Source organism: Arachis stenosperma, chromosome 2 (assembly GCF_014773155.1).
Source record: "Arachis stenosperma cultivar V10309 chromosome 2, arast.V10309.gnm1.PFL2, whole genome shotgun sequence".
NCBI lineage: Eukaryota > Viridiplantae > Streptophyta > Magnoliopsida > Fabales > Fabaceae > Arachis > Arachis stenosperma.
Window position 1 is genome coordinate 92,723,492 of NC_080378.1, and position 21,558 is coordinate 92,745,049.

General features: G+C 33.3%; 2 protein-coding genes, 1 non-coding gene and 1 pseudogene across 3 annotated transcripts; 1 reads left to right on the forward strand and 3 right to left on the reverse strand.

The window, feature by feature from the left end:
- Positions 1-780: 780 nt before the first annotated feature.
- On the reverse strand, positions 781-1,284 carry LOC130963165 (pentatricopeptide repeat-containing protein At5g39710-like). The gene has a single exon (XM_057889314.1). The coding sequence runs from the start codon at positions 1,282-1,284 to the stop codon at positions 781-783; it is 504 nt and encodes a 167-aa protein (XP_057745297.1).
- Positions 1,285-1,621: 337 nt separating this feature from the next.
- Positions 1,622-4,837, forward strand: LOC130963166 (probable WRKY transcription factor 2; annotated as a pseudogene).
- Positions 4,838-8,528: 3,691 nt separating this feature from the next.
- On the reverse strand, positions 8,529-9,998 carry LOC130961685 (UPF0161 protein At3g09310). The gene is made up of 4 exons (XM_057887668.1): positions 9,687-9,998; positions 9,553-9,612; positions 9,004-9,144; positions 8,529-8,907 (listed from the first exon to the last, which is right to left on the reverse strand). The coding sequence occupies exons 1-4, from the start codon at positions 9,916-9,918 to the stop codon at positions 8,840-8,842; spliced, it is 501 nt and encodes a 166-aa protein (XP_057743651.1). The 5' UTR covers positions 9,919-9,998; the 3' UTR covers positions 8,529-8,839.
- Positions 9,999-20,394: 10,396 nt separating this feature from the next.
- On the reverse strand, positions 20,395-20,498 carry LOC130964325 (small nucleolar RNA R71). The gene has a single exon (XR_009080424.1). It is a non-coding gene; the product is annotated as a small nucleolar RNA R71 (small nucleolar RNA).
- Between the last annotated feature and the right edge of the window lie 1,060 nt (positions 20,499-21,558).

Sequence of the window (21,558 nt, forward strand, 5' to 3'; positions counted from 1 at the left end):
TTTTTTTGTCTATTTTTTTCTTGAGTGTTTAGGGCTATCCATGCAAAAAGTCACACTTCTCCTTTGAAGCTTATTCCACTTTTGTCCTAGGTAAAACCTTTTGCAGATCTTTAAGTGTTTTACAAAAATCTGTTCTCTTGAAAATGTGAAATTCAACTAGGCTTGGTATAACAAGGCAATTTATCCTCACTTATTTGTGTTCCCTGTCTTTCAGTTCAAGAAACTAAGCAAACCTCAGTTCTAACATATAATAAGAATAAAATTTCTAGGGCTATTTATCCATTTGATCAACTAGTGCACTCAACGAAATGCTCTTTAGAATCGCAAACTCTTACAAACCATTTGATTAGTGTATACATACAAGACCCTAAGATGACAAATATGTTTCTTGAGAAAGCAAAGGCAATGTAGTACAATCAAGACAGGGTTAAATTTTATTTCCCATCACTAAACACTAAACAGATTTAATTCAAAGAAAGAGCAAACAAAGTAATTAATTCAGTTTAGGCATAGAATAGGCACTTTAGGCTATAAATTAACAATCACTAACAAGTCAAAATTCAGGCTTGTCACACCAAACTAGAGATCTTAAACTGAAATACATGAGAAATAATAATCTTACTCACTTAGAGAACCACTGCAAAAAGTGAAAAACTTCACATTAATACCACTCCAAGATTACACAGATCATTAGGAACAAGAAAGTAAGACATCTTACATTCAGATCAAGGAAATTGACAAAAAAATATATTCCGATGGGAAAATGCAACATACCGTGCTTTATTGCCTCATAACTCTCTTAGAAATCATTTCACAAAGAAGCTTTCCTGCCTTATGATTTTCATTCTTTTCAAGAAGAGCCCTTATAAGTATTTCATAAGTTACTATGTCAAGAAAGCAACTATTTTTATCCATTTCTGGAAGCAAAGCCATGGCTTCGTTGAACAAGCCCTCTTTACAAAACCCAGCAATCATGGCATTATATGTTAAGACATTCAATTGGTAGCCGTTATTGTGGATATGCCAGACAAACTGTTGTGCAGTTTTAAGTCTTCCACCTTTGCACAATCCATTAATAAGTATGTTACATGCAACTACATTAGGACGAATCCCTTTACCAATAATTTTCAAAAATAATTCAACAGCCTCTTCAAGATGTCTGCTTCTGCACAACCCATCCAATAAGATATTGTAAGTAATGAAATTAGGGCACTGACCACGTGCATGCATCACATAGAGAATATCTAGCACATCGGGATATCCTCCCAGATTTGCATAATCCATCCATTAGAGAGCTACGTGTTACTATATTAGGAACCAAATTTCTTTGAGGCATCTCTTTGAACAAAGCAAAAGCTTTGTCCACTCTTCTGTTCATTACAATATCCATCAATCATGATAGTATAACTTTGAACATTTGATTTCCAACCCATTTTTACCATATCATCAAATAAAAAGTAGCTGTCTCGCTCACTTGCTTAGTATGAAAATAGCCATCTATTAAAGCACAATAAGTAACACTATCAAGTTTAAGACCTCTTTGCAACGTTAATTGAAACACTTTGTGAGCTTATGTGACTTTTCCTTCCTTAGATAGTGCATCAATCAGTATGTTATAGGTATGGAGAACAGGTTTGATGTTGCTTTGCACCATTTCATTCAACAATCAGGGTGTGTTTGATTTTGCATTGGGAAAGAGAGAAACGAGTTTGAGTTTCTTTAATGTTTTATTTGTATGTATGGCAATTTTTTTTTATCTTCTATACACAAAAGTGATTTCTATTCTTTAACCGACGTTTATCAAAAGAAGACCACTTTAATAAAGACACTAAAAATATTTTTTTAAAAGACATTCACACATGCCAAGTTATTATTGGACATTTTTATTATATCAATTAATAATTTATTTTTTAATAAATCAGAACAAAATCGGTTTATTATAACAACAATAATAAATCCAATTGTCTGTATTATAATTATTAGACCCAATTTGATCCGATCGAATTATACAATCTAAACCGAATATCTTTAACTTTTTTGACAAAAAGATAAATGTATCCCTGACTTTTTGTTTTGCGGACATTTAAATCCCTAAAAATTTAAAAATACAATTAAATCCTTAAAAAAATTTGGATTTATTGTTATTGTTATAAAAAATTGATTTTATTCTAATTTATTAAGAAATTTAAAAATAATCGGTTTATTAATACGTCCAACAATAATGCCACACGTAAATGTCTTTAGGACCTTTTAAGCGTCTTTATGGGAGCATCCCCTTTATCAAAAACTACTCATTCTAGCATTTTCGTTCACTTTTTTACATTGGACTAAAATTTATTTTCTACATACTGTTTGTGTCCTTCATTATTTATATGTTTGTTTTTTTATAATATTTTTTTTCTAATACCCTCTTATCCCTGCTATTATTTTTTTATAAAATTTTTATTATTTTTTGTTTATATGAAATTTTTTATTGTTATTGTTATTTTTTTATGAAATATTTTTTTATTTTGTATTATAATTTTATTATTCTATTAGAATACTAAAGAATACTAAGAGTACTAAAAAAGAATATTAAATTTTATTTAAATATCTAAACTACCCATTCTAGTGCTTTTCACATTTAACTTGGAAGCTATAAATCACTTAGAATAACACTTTGTTATATGCCTTGTAATGAGTCTGTATAATTGCAGGCACAGCCATCTCTAACAACCCGAAAGTTTCCGTTCATCTCTAATGACAACATATCATCCGATGCTCCTGAAAGATGCAAAGATAACAGCTTTAATGATATTTATGCATCATCCTTTGCGTTCAAGCCTACGACAGATTTAGGTTCCTCTTTTTATCAAGGCGCTGCCAAAAAAGTAAGTACATCTTAGAAGCATTTCTTTGTCACTGGAGGTTAGGATTTAAATTTTAATCCAATATGACATGCCATATGTACAAAAATTTGACAAGTCATATGGAGTAAAACAGTTAATACATCTGGTTTAATTATCTTCATATGCACATAATATGGGATATTTAGAGAGTTGATAGTCGTGATCTGTACCCATTTGGGTTGTTTATTCTATCTCCTGTTTGCAGATGAATCCTACTACAATAGCTCAACAATCTCTTCCTGGTGTTGAGGTCCTGTTCAGTCGGAACATTCTTTTCAATCATGAAGTGCTGATGTAGTAAAATCTCAAACTCAGAATAAAAAATGGCCTCCATCTTCAGCCAGACTTTATTGAGTCATCTCTTCAACAGGATACTGTCGGTGTTAGCGTTGAGCATTCGCCACAACTTGAAGAGCAAGCAGATGAAGAGGGAGAGCCAAGAGAGAATGGTGACTCAATGGCTGCTGGTTTTGGTGGTGCACCATCTGAAGATGGATATAATTGGAGAAAATATGGCCAGAAGCAAGTTAAGGGTAGCGAGTACCCACGAAGTTACTACAAGTGTCCACATCCAAATTGTCCTGTGAAAAAGAAAGTAGAACAATCTCATGAAGGCCACATAACAAAGATCATCTATAAGGAAGTACATAACCACCATAAACCTCCTCCGAATCGCCGCTCAGGAATAGCTTACCAACCCTCTAAGTGACATGCAAATGGACAATCCGGAGCATGTTGAATGACAAAGTGGCAGCTACGGAGAGGGCTAATTTACAGAAGGGAAATGTAGCCGGAGCTGCTAATTGGAAGAATGACAACCTTGAAGTGACATCATCAGCATCTGCTGCCCCCGATTACTGTAACCAGTCCACCAATTCACAGGCTCAAAATGGTACTCAGTTTGGCTCGGGAGATGAGGTGTGGATGCCTCTTCTACTTTTTCTAATGAAGAAGATGATGATGATCCAGGTACTCATGGTAGTGTATCATTAGGTTATGATAGAGAAGGAGATGAATCAGAATCTAAAAATGGTACTTGGCATTGCTTCTTTTGTTTTTTTTTTAAATAAAAATAATTTCAGAAACTATTATTTGCCTAAGTGAAATCAACTATTTAATTCTCAGGAAACTGGAATCATATGCAACAGAGTTTAGTGGAGCTACTAGAGCTATTGGCGAACCTAGAGTTGTTGTACAAACTACCAGCGAAGTAGACATCCTTGACGATGGTTATCGGTGGAGGAAATATGGGCAGAAGGTTGTCAAAGAAAATCCCAACTCGAGGTAGCCATTCTCCTCTTAACTATTTTGTTGATCTCTTATTCCCCTTCATCTTCATGCACTTTATGTAGCAACTTGCAAAGCTGAACTGGGGATTGGCCTGTTTCTGTATTGCTGCAGGAGTTACTACAAGTGCACCAATGCAGGCTGCACTGTGAGGAAACACGTTGAGAGAGCATCACACGACCTTAAGTCTGTAATCACTGCATACCAGGGCAAGCACAACCATGATGTTCCTGCCGCACGCTCTAGCAGTCATGTCAATGCTAACGCTTCTGGCAGTGTTCTCGGGCAAGCACCTGGCGTTCTGCATTCAACTAACTCAAGTTCCCGGTGGCATTGGAAGGCTTGAGAGGCCTCCTGCCCTCGGTGCATTCAACTTACCGGGGAGGCAGCAGCTAGGACCTCCACATGGCTTCTCCTTTGGAATGAATCAACCTCTTCTGCCGAACTTGGGGATGCCTGGATTCGGCCCTGGGCAAGCAAAGCTTCGTGTGATGCTGGTTCATCCATTCTTGGCAACGCAACAACAACATCCTCCTAATGAGATGGGGTTCATGTTGCCCAAGGGTGAACCAAATGTGGAGCCTATTCCTGAACGTCATAACCTGCCCAGTAGTTCATACCAAGATCTCATGAGTCGCATGCCCCTTGGACCTCACATGTAAAATTTCATTCCTTTATTATTTCTTTAAAGAAAACCCAAATGTTTTACATTCACAAATATATATACATACACATATATATATATATGCTTATATAATGCGCAGACATACATTTACATAGGTGAACTTTTTCATCAGTTATTCTTATTCAGTCTCTTGTGTAATGTGTTGATATTCTTCATAATATGTCAAAAGGTATATCTGGGTATATGAGAATAATAAGAAAGGGTGAGAATAAGAGAAGAATGAGAAGAGAGCAAGAAATAAGTGTTAGTGTTACCTATATTATTTTTTATTAGTTTAATATTAATATTAATTAATTATAACAATAATACAAAAAGAGTACATAAACTTCATTTTCATCAACCTCATGAATTTCAATCTTTTGTCATATTTTTTTTGGTGCCATCAGCAACTCCCTGCATGAGAATAGATGAGAACTTTACAGATATACAGCCAACAAGAAGAGGATGATTACAGTACTAAATAAATGTCTCTTTATGTGCTTGGTTTGCAAGGAAAGATAATAATCAAAATTATTTATTCAAATTATATTTTTGTAAATTGAATCACTGACTATCAATAACCAGATAAACTGTCCCTGCATGAGAATAGATGAGAATTTGACAGATATGCAGTCAACAAGAAGAGAATGATTGTAGTAGTAAATAACTATGTTTCTTCATGTGCTTGGTTTGCAAGGAAAACATAATAATAGAAATTCATTCGAATTATATTTTTATAAATTGAATCACTTACTATCAATAGCCAGATAAACTGTTATTTAGATTAATTTTTATTAATTTAATATTGATGATAATTAATTATAGTAGGAGTACATCTTATCAACGTTAATGATGATGATGGTGATGATGATGATAACTAAGAATGAGAGAAAAAAAAAAGAGAAAATAAAATAAAAAAGTTGAAAAAAAATAAAAAAAAATACGATGAAACCATATTAATTTTATATAATTAGCTAGTCTATTATATAATTTTACCGGAATGAAAAGAAAAGATATAAATTTAAATTATCAAGATTCTATTTTATTTTATAATTTAATTCTTCATTTTAATTGAGCTGTCAAAGTGAAAATATCAATAAAAAAGCTGTATTTGACTAGTACAATTTTTTTTAATTAAATGAATAAAAATTTATTTATTTTTATATTTTGTTCATGATTTATATTTTGATCTAGCTTTTAAATTAGAGTGAAAACACATACATTCCACAAAAAATACAATAACTTATCAACATTCTCCTTTTTTTCTCATTTTTTAGTTCAAACTTACTAATTTTTGTGTAAGTTATGGGTCATTGACAACTGATTTTAATTTAGATGTAATATAATTATAAAAAAAAAGGCCCAATATCTCCTGCCCAGTTCCACAACTCATGTTTCCAACCCAACAACCCATATAACACCTCTTAATTTTTTTCTAATTAAATTTCCTTAACAACCTACAAAATGAATACATTAAAATCACCTACATGTCATATTTCATGCTTTTTTTTCTCCGTCAACAAAGAAGAATTTTCCGTAATAAAAATCAATTTTGCTACAATGAGATTTAAAGTCCGTTTGATAAGCAGCAGAAGTTATTTTTTTTTTTTTTTTACTTTTAGATTATAAAAAGTTAAAATTTGTGTGTTTGACACTATTTTAAAAATTTTTTTAACTTTTCGAAAAATTAATTCAAAGCTTATTGATAAATCATTCTACCACTTCTTTAAAAAAAATTTAATTTCAAAACAAAAAAAATCTACTTTTCTTTTTGACTTTGTGAAAAATACTGATCTTTCACCACCATCTTCACGCAAGATCTACTAGAAGCACTGGCCTTCTATTATCATTCCACCATCATTCTCAAGCAATGTTTCAAATCTTACCATTTTCACGTAATAATTCATCTGATAGAAGTATTATCCTTCACCACCATTTTCAGACAATATTGCATTTGAACAACCTATATATATTCCTTCTAAGTATTTTTTTTTATCATTTTATTACTCTATTTTTTATTATTAAATTTGTATTTAACTGTGGTATGAGATTTCAGTTTTAATTTTATTTTTTTCACATGTGATTTTATAGCTTACTATTATTTTCATAGTTAATTATAGCAAGTTCTTGACCTCAATAAAGGAGAAGGGAGTTCTAATAAGAGTAAAAAAAAATAAAAAATAACAACATAATATATATTGACACACATTTTATATTTATTTTTTATTTTCACCTACTATATCATACACAATATTAGTAATTAGGTTATGTAAAATTAACATTCAATATTGAAAAGTATTTCTTATCATCGTTATTTTAATATTCATTTTCTTCTGTAAAAAAAATTATTTTTTGAGTTATTTATTCAAACGCTACAACTTTAAAATAAGTATTTTTATAACTAAAAATTCAAACACAAAATAACTTAGTTATAAATTGTTATTAATAAAAATTTTTATACTTTAAATTTTTTTTAAAAAATTTATTTAAATTATTTATCCAAACTGGCCTTAACTAGCTTGTGTATCACTTACTCACTCTCACCATTTTAGTTTTTCAATTTTGTTAACATAAGTGAGGTATATGAGATGCATACCAAATGATGTATATCTCTATTCTTTATTGGTTATGCATATATTTAACACATTGATTTTAGTATTGGTTAAATTTGGGTGAGACGCTTATTTTACATTTCTTATCGGAAGAAAATTATTTTCAATATAACGTACCAAATGCAATTCAGTTGATCAGAAGCACACTTATGTAATTTGATTATTAAGCCATAAGAGTCAGTAAACAGACCTACTTAGCTAGTCAAGCTAACAAAACTTCTTGATGCATAAGAATGAGTACACATAACGAAAAAGTACCGATATACTGACAACTTACAACATGGAAAATGAAACTACAAGAAGATACTCGCAAATTATGTACTAAAACTATATTTCTATAAAATAGCAAAATCAAATTAAAAAAAAATAAACCACTAAAAACACGCCTGAATTTTCTTGGGCTGACAAAATATCCTTAATTTTTGTTGACCACAAAAATATCTTTAATAAATATAAAAACGTAAAAGTGTCCATTTGTGAAGAAGGAATTTTTCTGTTAACAAAAAAAATGACGTGGCAAATAGAATTGCTAATTTGCTACGAGGCAAACTCTATGAAAAACAGATCCTCCCTCTCTCTCTATTGGCCTCTGGAAGTCATAAAACCCTTCAACCCCCGGTGCGAAGGTCGGGGCTGGGGGGCCGAGCCCTGGGATGGTGTATGGGGAAGGTGTTGGTAATGAGTCCTTTAGCTTCTGGGTTTTGATTATGGGATTGTTGGTAGTGTTGGTGATTTGGGTTTTGGTTATGGTGGATTTTGAAGGTGGTAGCCGTATGTCTTTCAGTGATAGTGGTGTAGGATTTTGAAAGTGCCTTAGCCACAACAGCTTGTTTCGTCAATGGAAAAATTCCTTCTTCATGGACACTTTCGCAATTTTAAATTTATTAAGGATATCTTTATCGTCAACAAAAATGGGACATTTCTGTCAATGCCAAGAAATTTCGAGGGCGTTTTTGTTGGTTTGAAAAAAACGTAGTCCTATCATTTGTAAAACGCATCAACGAATGTTGTTAACCTAATATGAATGGCATGTCTATCTTCATGTCGGACTCAAGACTACAAAAGACTGGCACTTAAACTTCAAACAAATATGTTCAATTGATTATCATCAGCAATGTTTCTTCCCAGTTCCTGTTATGGACATAGATCTTCTCACTCCAATTTCAATAAGACTACAAGAAGTCAACAACAGAACAACTGCATTCTTACAAAGCCACACCAAAAAAATAAATAAATGAAGTTATTACAACTTCACATTAGCACATATAAGGACTTCAAATGCTAAATTGGTGCTTGGTGGCAATGATCAAGCCAAAGAAATAACCCTGAAAAGGCAAAAACCGATAATATTATAACAGAACAGCTGATTATGTATGTATAACGAGCATTCAGTCATCAAGTTCTTCACGCGGACTAGTTTCGCCAAACCATCTAGGAGGATCATATCCATGCCCACCTACATAATTTTCAACAGAATTTAGCTACGAAATCTAAGCATCCAGAACTCAAACTGCAAGCAAACACAACATATATCAAAGTTAGAAGACAATACCGAGGGGATTGCAGCGACAGAGGCGCCACGCTGTCAAGACGGTACCCTTCACAACTCCATATCTCTTGTAAGCCTCCATGGAATACTCACTGCAAGTTGGGATATAACGACAACTCTTTGGCAAGATTGGTGAAATCTCCCCTGCATTCATGAAACAATATCAAATGAGCAATGTTACAGGCTCCAATAAAATTTATTATTTTTCGTCAATACTTGGCCAATTCTAAATCTTATTCTTTAAATCCTAAATTCTAACAAATATAAAAGTAAAATGCTAGCTTAGTGTTGGCTAATATTGATAAAAAAAAATATATTGGAACTAACATCTCTCATGCCAAATAGTAAAGAACAAACACAAATAAAGAAACTACACATAGAAGTAAACTTTTTACTTGATTTACAACCATAAACCCAAAGAATGAACAAACATTAGATGAAACAAAAAATGAAAAAAAAAAGCAAATGGAATTCCAAGTGGATAATTAGCTCAGAGGAAATCTAATTTCATATTTGAAGGGAAGTTAAGCTGAAAAAGAAAAAATTGCTTACTTTTGTAGAACCTCAACATGGAGAGAGCGGCTTGGACTCCCAAATTGTTGACCTCAGCATCTGAACAAGAACAAACAATTAAAGTAGTAAGTCCCATTTCCATATTATGAGAGAGAGAGAGAGAGAGAGCGCACCTTGCAGTGTTTCGGTTTCGGGGTTGGAATCTTGTTCGTCGAATGCACGAACAGTTGCAGTGCAATTATGGCGCGGTGCTCTTGAACTTGAAGGGAAGCGAAGGATGAGAGCCTTGCGGTTAGCGGCTTCGATTCTGAGAGAATTAGGATTAGGGTTTCGGAGTTGAAGGCGAGTTGGAGTGTTATCGGAATGGAAGTTCAGATGCACCGGAAGATAGACGACGCAGGCCATAACCACGCGCCGACATACGCGCCGCTGCTAATGCTAATGCCGCTTCGCCCCTGGACTATAGATATATAATGAATGGATTATAATAATAAATTAATAATACACGTACATAGAAAACAAAAAGAGATTAAGATTGACATTGATTAAAGAATATAAATTAATTAAGTTTTGTATTCTATTAATGTAATGTATATAAAATTGAATTATAGTTCAGTATTCTCTCCGAAAAAAAAAATCTATTAAAAAAAATTGTAGAATTAGATTTGAAATTTAAAAAATTAAATAATGATAATTTTAAAAATAAATAATATTAAAATTTTATTTTTTATTTTTAAAAATTTTAGTTTTATGTGTCTTTAAATTTTAAAAATATTAAAAAAATTAAAATTTTGTGTCTATAATTAAAATTTTAATTTTAATATCTAATTATTAAACACAATACTAAATTTTAGTGTCAATTTTAATTTTCAAACGCTTTTGAATAGTCTAATTAATCATTTTAAAAACTAGAAAGTTTTTATAAGTAAGACTATTATATAGGTTTAATTATTTTATTATAATAAATTTAAATATTTTGTTAGTCAATCATTTAACTAGAGACTTTAAAGTATATTTGTAAGAATTAAATCGGATTAGTTGGGATTCGATTAATCGATTTTTTGGTTGAATTGACCAATTCGATCTAATTCTAGGACTACTTAAAAAAAAGAACTAGTAAAAATTGGTTAAAATTAGTGAAAATTGGTCAAAATCGACTGTAAATCGGTCCAACTGAATCGCTCAAAAAAAAATTTTAAAATTGATAAAAATGTGATATAAATCTGAGTCTTTCATGTGAAGACATATTGTCTTTATCATTAAACTATATTATTTTTTATTATTTTATATGCTAATTATTTATTATATAGTAAAAATGTACAATAATTTTTTTAGATATTAATTTAATTTTATATTCACTTATTTTTAAATTTAATTATATTTTTTATTATTCATAATTATTAATATAAATATTATTAAACATATATAAATAAAAAATATTAAATATTTTTATTAATGATAATATACTTATTTTTTATAATTATATGATATTTATTAATATTATTTTTCAATAAATACGTACAGTATATAATAATATAATAAATATAAATTAATTAGTTAGTTATAAAATAAAAAATAGTTACTTTAATATAAAAATAAAAAAAATTATTATAAAAAATATTAAAATTTTATATAATTATATAATAATAACTAGATTATAATTTGTTAAAACTTTATTATTTTCAAAATATCTGTGAAGATATATATTTTAAATTTTAATTTTATATTTTAATTATTTTATATTTTATTTACGTAAGACTGATTCTCTCGTTTCAACCAATAATTCATTAGTTGAACTAATAAACTAATGAACTAATAATCCTGATCAGTTGAATTACCGATTTGGTAAAATAATTTTTTTTAGATTCTGTGAAGCTTCATTTGAGAGTTGTGATAATGTCATACATAAATTATGACGTAGTGAGTGGCTAGCAAATCAACATCAATAAGTTTAGAGTAGTAATTTTCAATAACAACTCTCCTACAAATCTAATCATCACGTAGAAGCATAGAATAAATATTTAGGCATTTCTTCGACTGTAAAATGATCAAAACGGGCAACAGTTTAAGGTGACATTCTTTTACCATGGCCAAAGGAAGTTGCTACCTGAGTTTCTGAAGAAAAAGAACTCATAGCTCTTGTTTTGGAAGACTCTATCTCCCTAAGTGAAGATATTCACCCGGCGGTTACTCCATGAAAGGCTATCGACGTGTAGCAACCTTAACCACAGATTTTCATCGATGTCAGCGGCATTCACAAATTTTTAGAAGAGTTACACATAACTAGCACATAATTACTCTTGTTGGTTCATCTATCAATTGTTTGCCAATTTTTCATGCCAAGTATGTAAATGATTGTATGCTAGTGTTTTGAGCAAATGACTATTTGTCTTAGATCATTACTAGATTACCTTACCTTAATCTTAACAAAGCGTTATCCTATTAGATAAATTTGCTTACATAGATCAAACAACATTATTGTACTTGTTCATACAGTGGGATTCCCAAAAAATTTAATCAAAATATATGATGGTAGTTAGATAAGTAAAATATAGTAATAGAACGTTCTCATCTGAACAGTTTATACTATATAAGTGATGCTGCATTATTCTAGCATAGCATTTTTTTCTTATATTGAAAATAAATGATAAATAAAAGACAGACATACATGTGTCTCAAGATAGATTAATTAGCCTATATTAAATCTATTATCTATTATTAATTTTACAACTAAAATCTATCACATCTCACTTTTTATTTTAATTAAATTAATTTTTTTTAAATTAAAGAGTTCTTTTATCCTCTCTCTTTCTTTTTCTATCTCTTTTATTTTTTTACCCATTCTATCTTCCTTACAAATTTGACAATCAAAATATATAACATAACATTCTTTAATTACAATTAAAATTGAAATATAACTATATTATATTACTAATTTAACAATCAAAATGTGTCACATGATATTCTCATTAAAATTATGATGAAATAATTCTTTTTAAAATTATAAACTCTCTTCCTCCATCCCTGAAAGGTATCAGAAATCTCAGAGAGAGAGAGAGAGAAAGAGAGAGAGAGCATTGAAAAAGTTCTAGATTAGAAAATGAGAGAGATGCATTATTATTACTATTGAACTGAACTTTAGTGTACAATTTATATAATGAGAATTGTTACTAGCTGGTGCCACCTCATCACAGGTCTAACTGCCTTAACAGCTCAGTTTAATAGAGTTGCAATACTAATCTCTATTAGCTAACTATTTGTTGATTCCTCCTAACATCCTCCCTTAACCTGAAGGGTGGTACTTTTCTGGTGTTTCTTCTCTAACATCCTTCCTTGACTTAGTGTGTGGGGTTTGTGTCTATCACTCAAAGCTTTAATCTAAAGTCGTGAAACGTTGCTTGAGGAAGTAGCTTGGTAAGTATATCAACAAATTGATCTTGTGATGGTATGTGTGCTACATGTGTAAGCTACTACATCACTCTATTTCTAACAAAGTGTAGATTAATTTCGAAATGCTTGGACCGACTATGGCGAACCGAGTTCTTGGTCATCAGTACTGTGCTTTGGTTATCACAGAATAGTATTAGTGCTGGGTCAGGTGGTAAATGCATCTCTTGTAGCAGTTTCTGTAACCAAATGGTATCCGTTATGGCATCGGCTAGAGCTCAGAATTCAACCTCAGTGTTGGACCTGGAGACTGTCTGCTGCTTTCTACTGGACTAGGTGATTAAATTCGAGCCAAAGAAGACGCAGTACCCTGAGACAGACTTGCAATTATCAGTGTTTGTCGCCCAGTCTGAATCACTAAAGACCATGATTCTCAAGTTATCACTCTTATGAATCTGCAGCCCCAGATTAATCGTCCCTGCCAAATAGTGGAGTATGCGCTTGACTGCTTTCCAGTGCTGATCTGTTGGAGCATGGAGTATGCATGTATTGGGATACCTTGTTGACGCAGTATGCAATCTCAAGTCGAGTGATGGTCGCATACTGAAGTCAACCTACCACTAACCTATACAGTGACGGATTATCAAAAGGGGAGACAGTGCTTGCTGTGAGCTTGGGACTACTCAGCATGGGAGTTAGAACCGGATTGAAGTTTCGTATGTTGGTTTTCTTTAGGAGCTATTTGATGTATTTTGACTACTTGAGAAACAAAGATTTTAGCGAGCTCCTAACTACTTCTACTCCTAAAAAGAAGTTCATTTCACCAAGATCTTTGACGGTGAAAATTGCATGCAATTGTCTAATTAGGCTTTCAATTTCCTTTGCACATGTGTCGGTAACAAGAATGTCATCAACATAAGCCAGGAGATAGATTGTGGATGTTGAGCTGTGGCATACAAAGAGACAGGGGTCAGAGGTGGTACTTTTGAAGCCAAAGTAGTGGAGTGTGTTGCTTAGCTTGAGGTACCATATGTGAGGCGCTTGCTTCAACCCATAGAGTGCTTTTCCCAGTTTGCAAACAAGACCAAAACCAAGCTCATATCCTTCTGGCTGCATCATATGTACTATTTCATTCAAGTACTGAGAAAAGTATTGTCAAAGTCGAACAGCCTGACATTCCAACCATTAGTCATTGCAACAGCCAATATTGTTCTCACTGTAGTAGGTTTAGCTACTGGGTTGAACACTTGATCATAATCTAGTCCCTTTCTTTGGTGAAACCCCTTAGCCACCAGCTTTGCTTTGTATTTCTACAGCTTGCCATCAGGTTGCCGTTTCACTCTAAAGACTCATTTGCACCTAATTGGTTTGGTAACTATTGTCTCAGGAACCAGTTCCCAGGTCTTTATTTTTCATTAATGCACCAAATTCCTTATTCATCGCAGCTTTTTAGTGTGGTGAGTTCAGTGCCTGAGTTACTGACATAGGTTCAGTCTTGGTGAGATTTAAATTTGCAGAGTCGTGAAGTTGAAGACGGTACACTTTTGGTTTGAAGATTCTAGCATAGGATCTTGTGATCATTGGATGGCTCCGGGTAAGCACAGGTGTTGGCTGATCTATCTTCTCAATTAACCCTACATCTGTACAAGAGGGAAACACAGTAGTAAAGGGATATAAATCTGTATTGTTAGATAATGAACAAGGATCAACATTACTAGTATTGGCAATTAACTCTATAGCTCGAGTATTAGGGGTGAGGATGGTATCAAGAGTGGGTAAGGTGAGAGACTCACGACCCTGAACTGAAGCTGCTGAAGTGTTGTGGTTAAGGGACATTAGAGGACCTATCACGGGAAGAGTGGAATTTCCAGGAAAGGAATTTGATGATGAGGGTTCACGTACAGTGGCACTGAAAGGGGGTTGGCATGAGGGGCGAGGAATGTTCGAGGGTGGGAAGGAAGGGTTAGAGGACAGAGGTGAGGTAAATGGTTGTGAAGCAGGTTTAAAGAGTTGAGTTGATATGGTGTGTGGTTGGTAAGGTACTGCACAGATAAGTTTTTGTGTGTTGGGAAAGAGGTCTGAAAAAGGGAATTCAATTTCATTGAACAACACATGCCTAGAGATGAGAATTTTACCAGATTGAGTAATGCACTTATAGCCTTTATAAACAGATGAGTAACCAAAAAACAGGCACTTTGAGATCTTAAAGACAAATTTATGAGGTTGGTAATGTCTAAGTTGTGGGTAACATGTGCAGCCAAAGATTTTGAGAGCTTTGTAGTTTGAAATTTGGTTATGCATCAGTTCATATGGAGATTTTTGGTTAGTGACAGGAGAGAGCAGCTGGTTTATGAGGTATGTAGCTGTGAGGAAGGCTTCATTCCAGAATTTTATGGGCATAGAGGCTTGAGAGAGTAAAGTAAGTCCCATCTCTGTTATATGCTTGTGCTTGCACTTGGCACTTCCGTTTTGCTCATAGGTGTAAGGGCAGCTCATTCTATAGGCAATTCCATGTTGCATCAGTGTTTTTGTAAAGCTTAAAGATGTGTACTCCTTTCTATTGTCTGTCTGTAATATTTTAATCCTGCAATCAGTTTTATTTTCAAAAAGCAATTTGTACTGCAAAAAAGCTAGATGTGCTTGATCTTTATTGTGCAAAAGGTAAAGACACATGTATTTTGTTACTGCATCAATGAACACTATGTAGTATCTATAGCCAGAGCCACTGAACATAGGGGTTGGACTCCAAATATCCGAAAATACCAGTTTTAAGAGATGAGAGTAAGTGGTTTTTGAATCTGAGAAAGGTAAATTGTGATTCTTGCCATAACAACATGCACTACAAAGGCTTTTTGTTACTAAAGATGAGATACTTTTACTGAATTCATTACTAGCAATATTACACAGTGTCATCACTTTTTGTACAATATGTGAAGCTAGGTACTCTAACTTTCTATGCCAAACATAAAAAATTGACACTAATTTAGACCTATGATTGTTGTCTTCTACTTCTACATTGTTTATAGATTTTTCAGCAATATCTTTTACAACAACAGCATTGACTTGTGCCACATCAGTATTGATAACAAAATTAGTCATGTTTGAATTGAAATTGATTGCAAAAATTTTGTCTTCACACTCAGCAATATTAGTGTCATTAGTTTGGCATGGACCGATATTAACAGAAGTAGTTATAACACTTTCACCCAAACTTGATCTAGAACCTAAGCTACAATTGTGTTTTGTTGCATTGACATCACTGGTTTTGTGGTTAGTGGAGACTAGATGACTAAAGTTGGATGCACTATACCTATTATTGTAACTTATATTCTTTATTTGCTATGAAGCCCAGACACGGACACGGACACGGGACACGACACGACACGCGACACAGCGACATGCGAATTTTAAAAAATTGTCGGACACGGGGACACGCATATATTCAAAAGATAAAATTCTAAATTCCTATGTCTTAATAAAGATAGTAAGAATTTTGTACATCACATGTACACAAAAAAAAAGTTATCTAAAGTCATTCTTTCTCCATCATATATGGTTGATATCTTCATCATTAGAAAAAGTCACTCTTTCCAACTCCGGTTCATCAAGAGAAAGGTGAGCAACTTCAAAAACACCATTTTCTTCATCAATTGGTGAAAAAGCATCTCCAGCAATATCCCACATCATAGTTTCTCCTTTATTATATTGTGGAGTTTTTCTTAAAAGAAGACAAAGATTAGTGTAGACAAATACTAAATTTTCTGCACGTTTAGGCTTCAACTTGTTTCTTTACAGGGAATGGATAAAAGAATATGTGCTCCAATTCCTTTCACAACAAGAAGATGAAGATGGTTGCTGATGAGCGAATAATTTATATGCTTTTTGGCATTGTTTTTAGGTAGTTTTTAGTAAGTTCAAGCTACTTTTAGGGATGTTTTCATTAGTTTTTATGTTAAATTCACATTTCTGGACATTACTATGAGTTTGTGTTTTTTTCTGTGATTTCAGGTAATTTCTGGCTGAAATTGAGGGACCTGAGCAAAACTCTGAAAAGGAGGCTGACAAAGGACTGCTGATGCTGTTGGAATTTGACCTCCCTGCACTCGAAATAGATTTTTTGGAGCTACAAAACTCAAAATGGCGCGCTCTCAACGGCGTTGGAAAGTAGACATCCAGAGCTTTCCAGCAATATATAATAGTTCATACTTTATTCGGGAATTGACGACGTAAACTGGCGCTCAACGCCAGTTCCATGTTGCTATCTAGAGTAAAACGCCAGAAACACGTCACAACCTGGAGTTGAACGCCCAAAACACGTTACAACTTGGCATTCAACTCCAATAAAAGCCTCAGCTCGTGGATAGATCAAGTTCAGCCCAAACATACACCAAGTGGACCCCGGAAGTGGATTTATGCATCAATTACTTACTCATGTAAACCCTAATAGCTAGTTTATTATAAATAGAACTTTTTACTAGTGTATTAGACATCTCTAGACGCCTAGTCCTTAGACCATGGGGGCTGGCCATTCGGCCATGCCTGAACCTTTCACTTATGTATTTTCAACGGTGGAGTTTTTACACACCATAGATTAAGGGTGTGGAGCTGTGCTGTACCTCAAGTTTTAATGCAATTACTACTGTTTCTATTCAATTCTCTTTATTCTTATTCTAAGATATTCGTTGCACTTCAACTTGATGAATGTGATGATCCGTGACACTCATCATCATTCTCACCTATGAACGCGCGTGACTGACAACCACTTCCATTCTACCTTAGGCCGGGCGCATATCTCTTGGATTCCTTAAACAGAATCTTCGTGGTATAAGCTAGAATTGATGGCGGCATTCATGGGGATCCGGAAAGTCTAACCTTGTCTGTGGTATTCCGAGTAGGATTCCGGGATTGAATGACTGTGACGAGCTTCAAACTCCTGAAGGCTGGGCGTTAGTGACAGACGCAAAAGAATCAAGGGATTCTATTCCAACCTGATTGAGAACCGACAGATGATTAGTCGTGCTGTGACAGAGCATTTGGACTATTTTCACTGAGAGGATGGGATGTAGCCATTGACAATGGTGATGCCCTACATACAGCTTGCCATAGAAGGGAGTGATAAAATTGGATAAAAGCAGTAGGAAAGCAGAGATTCAGGAGAAGCACAGCATCTCCATGCGCCTATCTAAAATCCCCATCATTGGATTACATGAGTAACTTTATCTTTATTTTATGTTTATTATTTATTATTAATTTTCGAAAATCCATAATCAATTATAATCCGCCTGACTGAGATTTACAAGATGACCATAGCTTGCTTCATACCAACAATCTCTGTGGGATCGACCCTTACTCACGTTAGGTATTACTTGGATGACCCAGTACACTTGCTGGTTAGTTGAACGGAGTTGTGACCACACATAGTTGTGAACCATGGTATTGGCAACATGTTTTTGGCGCCATTGCCAGGGAAAGAAAAAGCAATGAATTTTACAAAATACAATAACAAATGAATCACAATTTCGTCCACCAAATTTTTGGCGCCGTTGCCGGGAATTGTTCGAGTATGGACAACTGACGGTTCATCTTGTTGCTCAGATTAGGTAATTTTCTTTTTATTTTCTTTTCAAAAAGTTTTCAAAATTTCTCTTTTATTTTCGTTTTTCCAAAAAAATATTTTCAAAAAAATAATAAAAATACAAAAAAATTTTAATAAAATCATAAAAATCAAAAATATTTTATGTTTCTTGTTTGAGTCTTGAGTCAATCATTAAGTTTGGTGTCGATTGCATGCTTTAAAAAAAATTTTTCTTGCATTTTTCGAAAATTCATGCATTCATAGTGTTCTTCATGATCTTCAAGTTGTTCTTAGTAAGTCTTCTTGTTTGATCTTGATGTTTTCTTGTTTTGTGTTGTTTGTTGTTTTTCATATGCATTTTTCATTTGTTAGAGTCTATGCATTAAAGATTTCTAAGTTTGGTGTCTTGCATGTTTTCTTTGCATCAAAAATATGTTCTTGATGTTCATCATGATCTTCAAAGTGTTCTTGGTGTTCATCTTGACATTCATAGTGTTCTTGAATGCATCATGTGTTTTAATCCAAAATTTTTAAGTTTTGGGTCATAATTGTGTTTTTCTCTCTCATAATTAAAAATTCAAAAATTAAAAAAATATCTTTTCCTTTTTTCTCTCAAAATTTCGAAAATTTGAGTTGACTTAGCCAAAAATTTTCAAAATTAGTTATTTCTTACAAGTCAAGTCAAATTTTCAAAATTTAAAAATCTTATCTTTTCAAAATCTTTTTCAAAAATCATATCTTTTCAATTTTATCTTTGTTCTTCGAAAATTTTCAAAAATCTTTTTCAAATTATTTTCAAAATCTTTTTCTTATCTTTATACCATATTTTTGAAATTACACTAACAATTAATGTGATTGATTCAAAAATTTGAAGTTTGTTACTTTCTTGTTAAGAAAGGTTCAATCTTTAAGTTCTAGAATCTTATCTTGTAGTTTCTTGTTAGTGAAGTAAGTAATTTCAAATTTTTGAATTAAATCATCTTATCTTTTTATCCTATCTTTTTCAAAATTTTATCTTTTTCAAAATTTGATTTCAAAATATCTTATCTAACTTCTTATCTTCTAATCTTTTCAAATTTGATATCTTTTCCAACTAACTATTTGACTTTTTGTTTGTTTCTTATCATTTTCAAAATTACTAACTCCTTTTCAAAAAATTAATTTTCGAATTCCTCCTCTCTTCTCTTCTTCTATTTTAATCATTTATTTACTAACACTTCTCTTCACCTCTCTTCATCTAAAAATCCGAACCTAGTCTATCCCCTGTGTTTGGATTCTTCACTCTTCCTTCTTCTATTCTCTTCTTCTTTTACTAACATAAAGGAATCTCTATACTGTGACATAGAGGATTCCTCATCTTTTCTTGTTTTCTTCTCTTTCATATGAGCAGGAACAAGGAAAAAGGCACTCTTGTTGAAATTGATCCAGAACCTGAAAGGACTCTGAAGAGGAAACTAAGAGAAGCTAAATTACAACAATCTAGAAACAAGCTTTCAGAAATTTTTGAATAAGAGAAGGAGATAGCAGCCGAACCCAACAACAATAATGCAAGGAGAATGCTTGGTGACTTCACAAAACCAACGTCCAAATTTGATGGAAGAAGCATCTCCATTCCTGCCATTGGAGCCAACAATTTTGAGCTTAAACCTCAACTAGTTGCTTTAATGCAACAGAACTGCAAGTTTTATGGACTTCCATCCGAAGATCCTTACCAGTTTTTAACTGAGTTCTTGCAGATTTGTGAGACTGTAAAGACGAATGGAGTAGATCCTGAAGTCTACAGGCTCATGCTTTTCCCTTTTTCTGTAAAAGACAGGGCTAGAATATGGTTGGACTCACAACCTAAAGATAGCCTGGACTCCTGGGATAAGCTGGTCACGACTTTCTTGGATAAATTCTTTCCTCCTCAAAAGCTGAGCAAGCTTAGAGTGGATGTTCAGACCTTCAAACAAAAAGATGGTGAATCCTTCTATGAAGCTTGGGAAAGATACAAGCAGTTGACCAAAAGATGTCCATCTGACATGTTTTCAGAATGGACCATATTAGATATATTCTATTATGGTCTATCTGAGTTTTCGAAAATGTCATTAGACCATCAGAGGAAGGGAGTTCTTGAAATGATGCTCTGAATGCCATATTGGCTCAGAACAAAGTATTGACTCAACAAGTCAACATGATCTCTCAAGTCTGAATGGATGACAAAATGCATCCAACAGTACTAAAGGAGGTTAATTACATGGGTGAACCTTATGGAAACACCTATAACTCATCATGGAGAAATCACCCAAATTTCTCATGGAAGGATCAACAAAAGCCACAACCAGGCTTTAATAATGGTGGAAGAAATAGGCTCAGTAATAACAAGCCTTTTCCATCATCTTCTCAGCAACAGAAAGAGAATTTTGAACAAAGCTCCTCTAATTTAGCAAATTTAGTCTCTGATCTGTCAAAAGCCACTTTCAGTTTCATGAGTGAAATAAGATCCTCCATCAGAAATCTGGAGGTACAAGTGGGCCACCTGAGTAAGAAAGTCATTGAAACTCCTCCCAGTATTCTCCCAAGCAATACAGAAGAGAATCCAAAAGGAGAGTGCAAGGCCATTGATGTAATCAATATGGCCGAATGCACAAGGGAGGAGGAGGACGAAAATCCTAGTGAGAAAGACCTCCTGGGACGTCTCTCAAGCAAGAGGGAGTTTTCTAGTAAGGATCCAAAGGAATCTGAGGCTCATATAGAGACCATAGAGATTCCATTAAATCTCCTTCTGCCATTCATGAGCCCTGAAGACTATTTCTTCCTCTGATGAGGATGAAGATGTGACTGGAGAGCAAGTTGCTCAATATTTAGGAGCTATCATGAAGCTGAATGCCAAGTTGTTTGGTAATGAGACTTGGGAAAGTGAACCTCCCTTGCTTATTAGTGAACTAGATACCTGGATTCAGCAAATTTTACCTCAAAAAAGATAAGATCCTGGCAAGTTCTTAATACCTTGTACCATAGGCACCATGACCTTTGAAAAAGCTCTATGTGATCTGGGGTCAGGGATAAATTTTATGCCACTCTCTGTAATGGAGAAGCTGGGG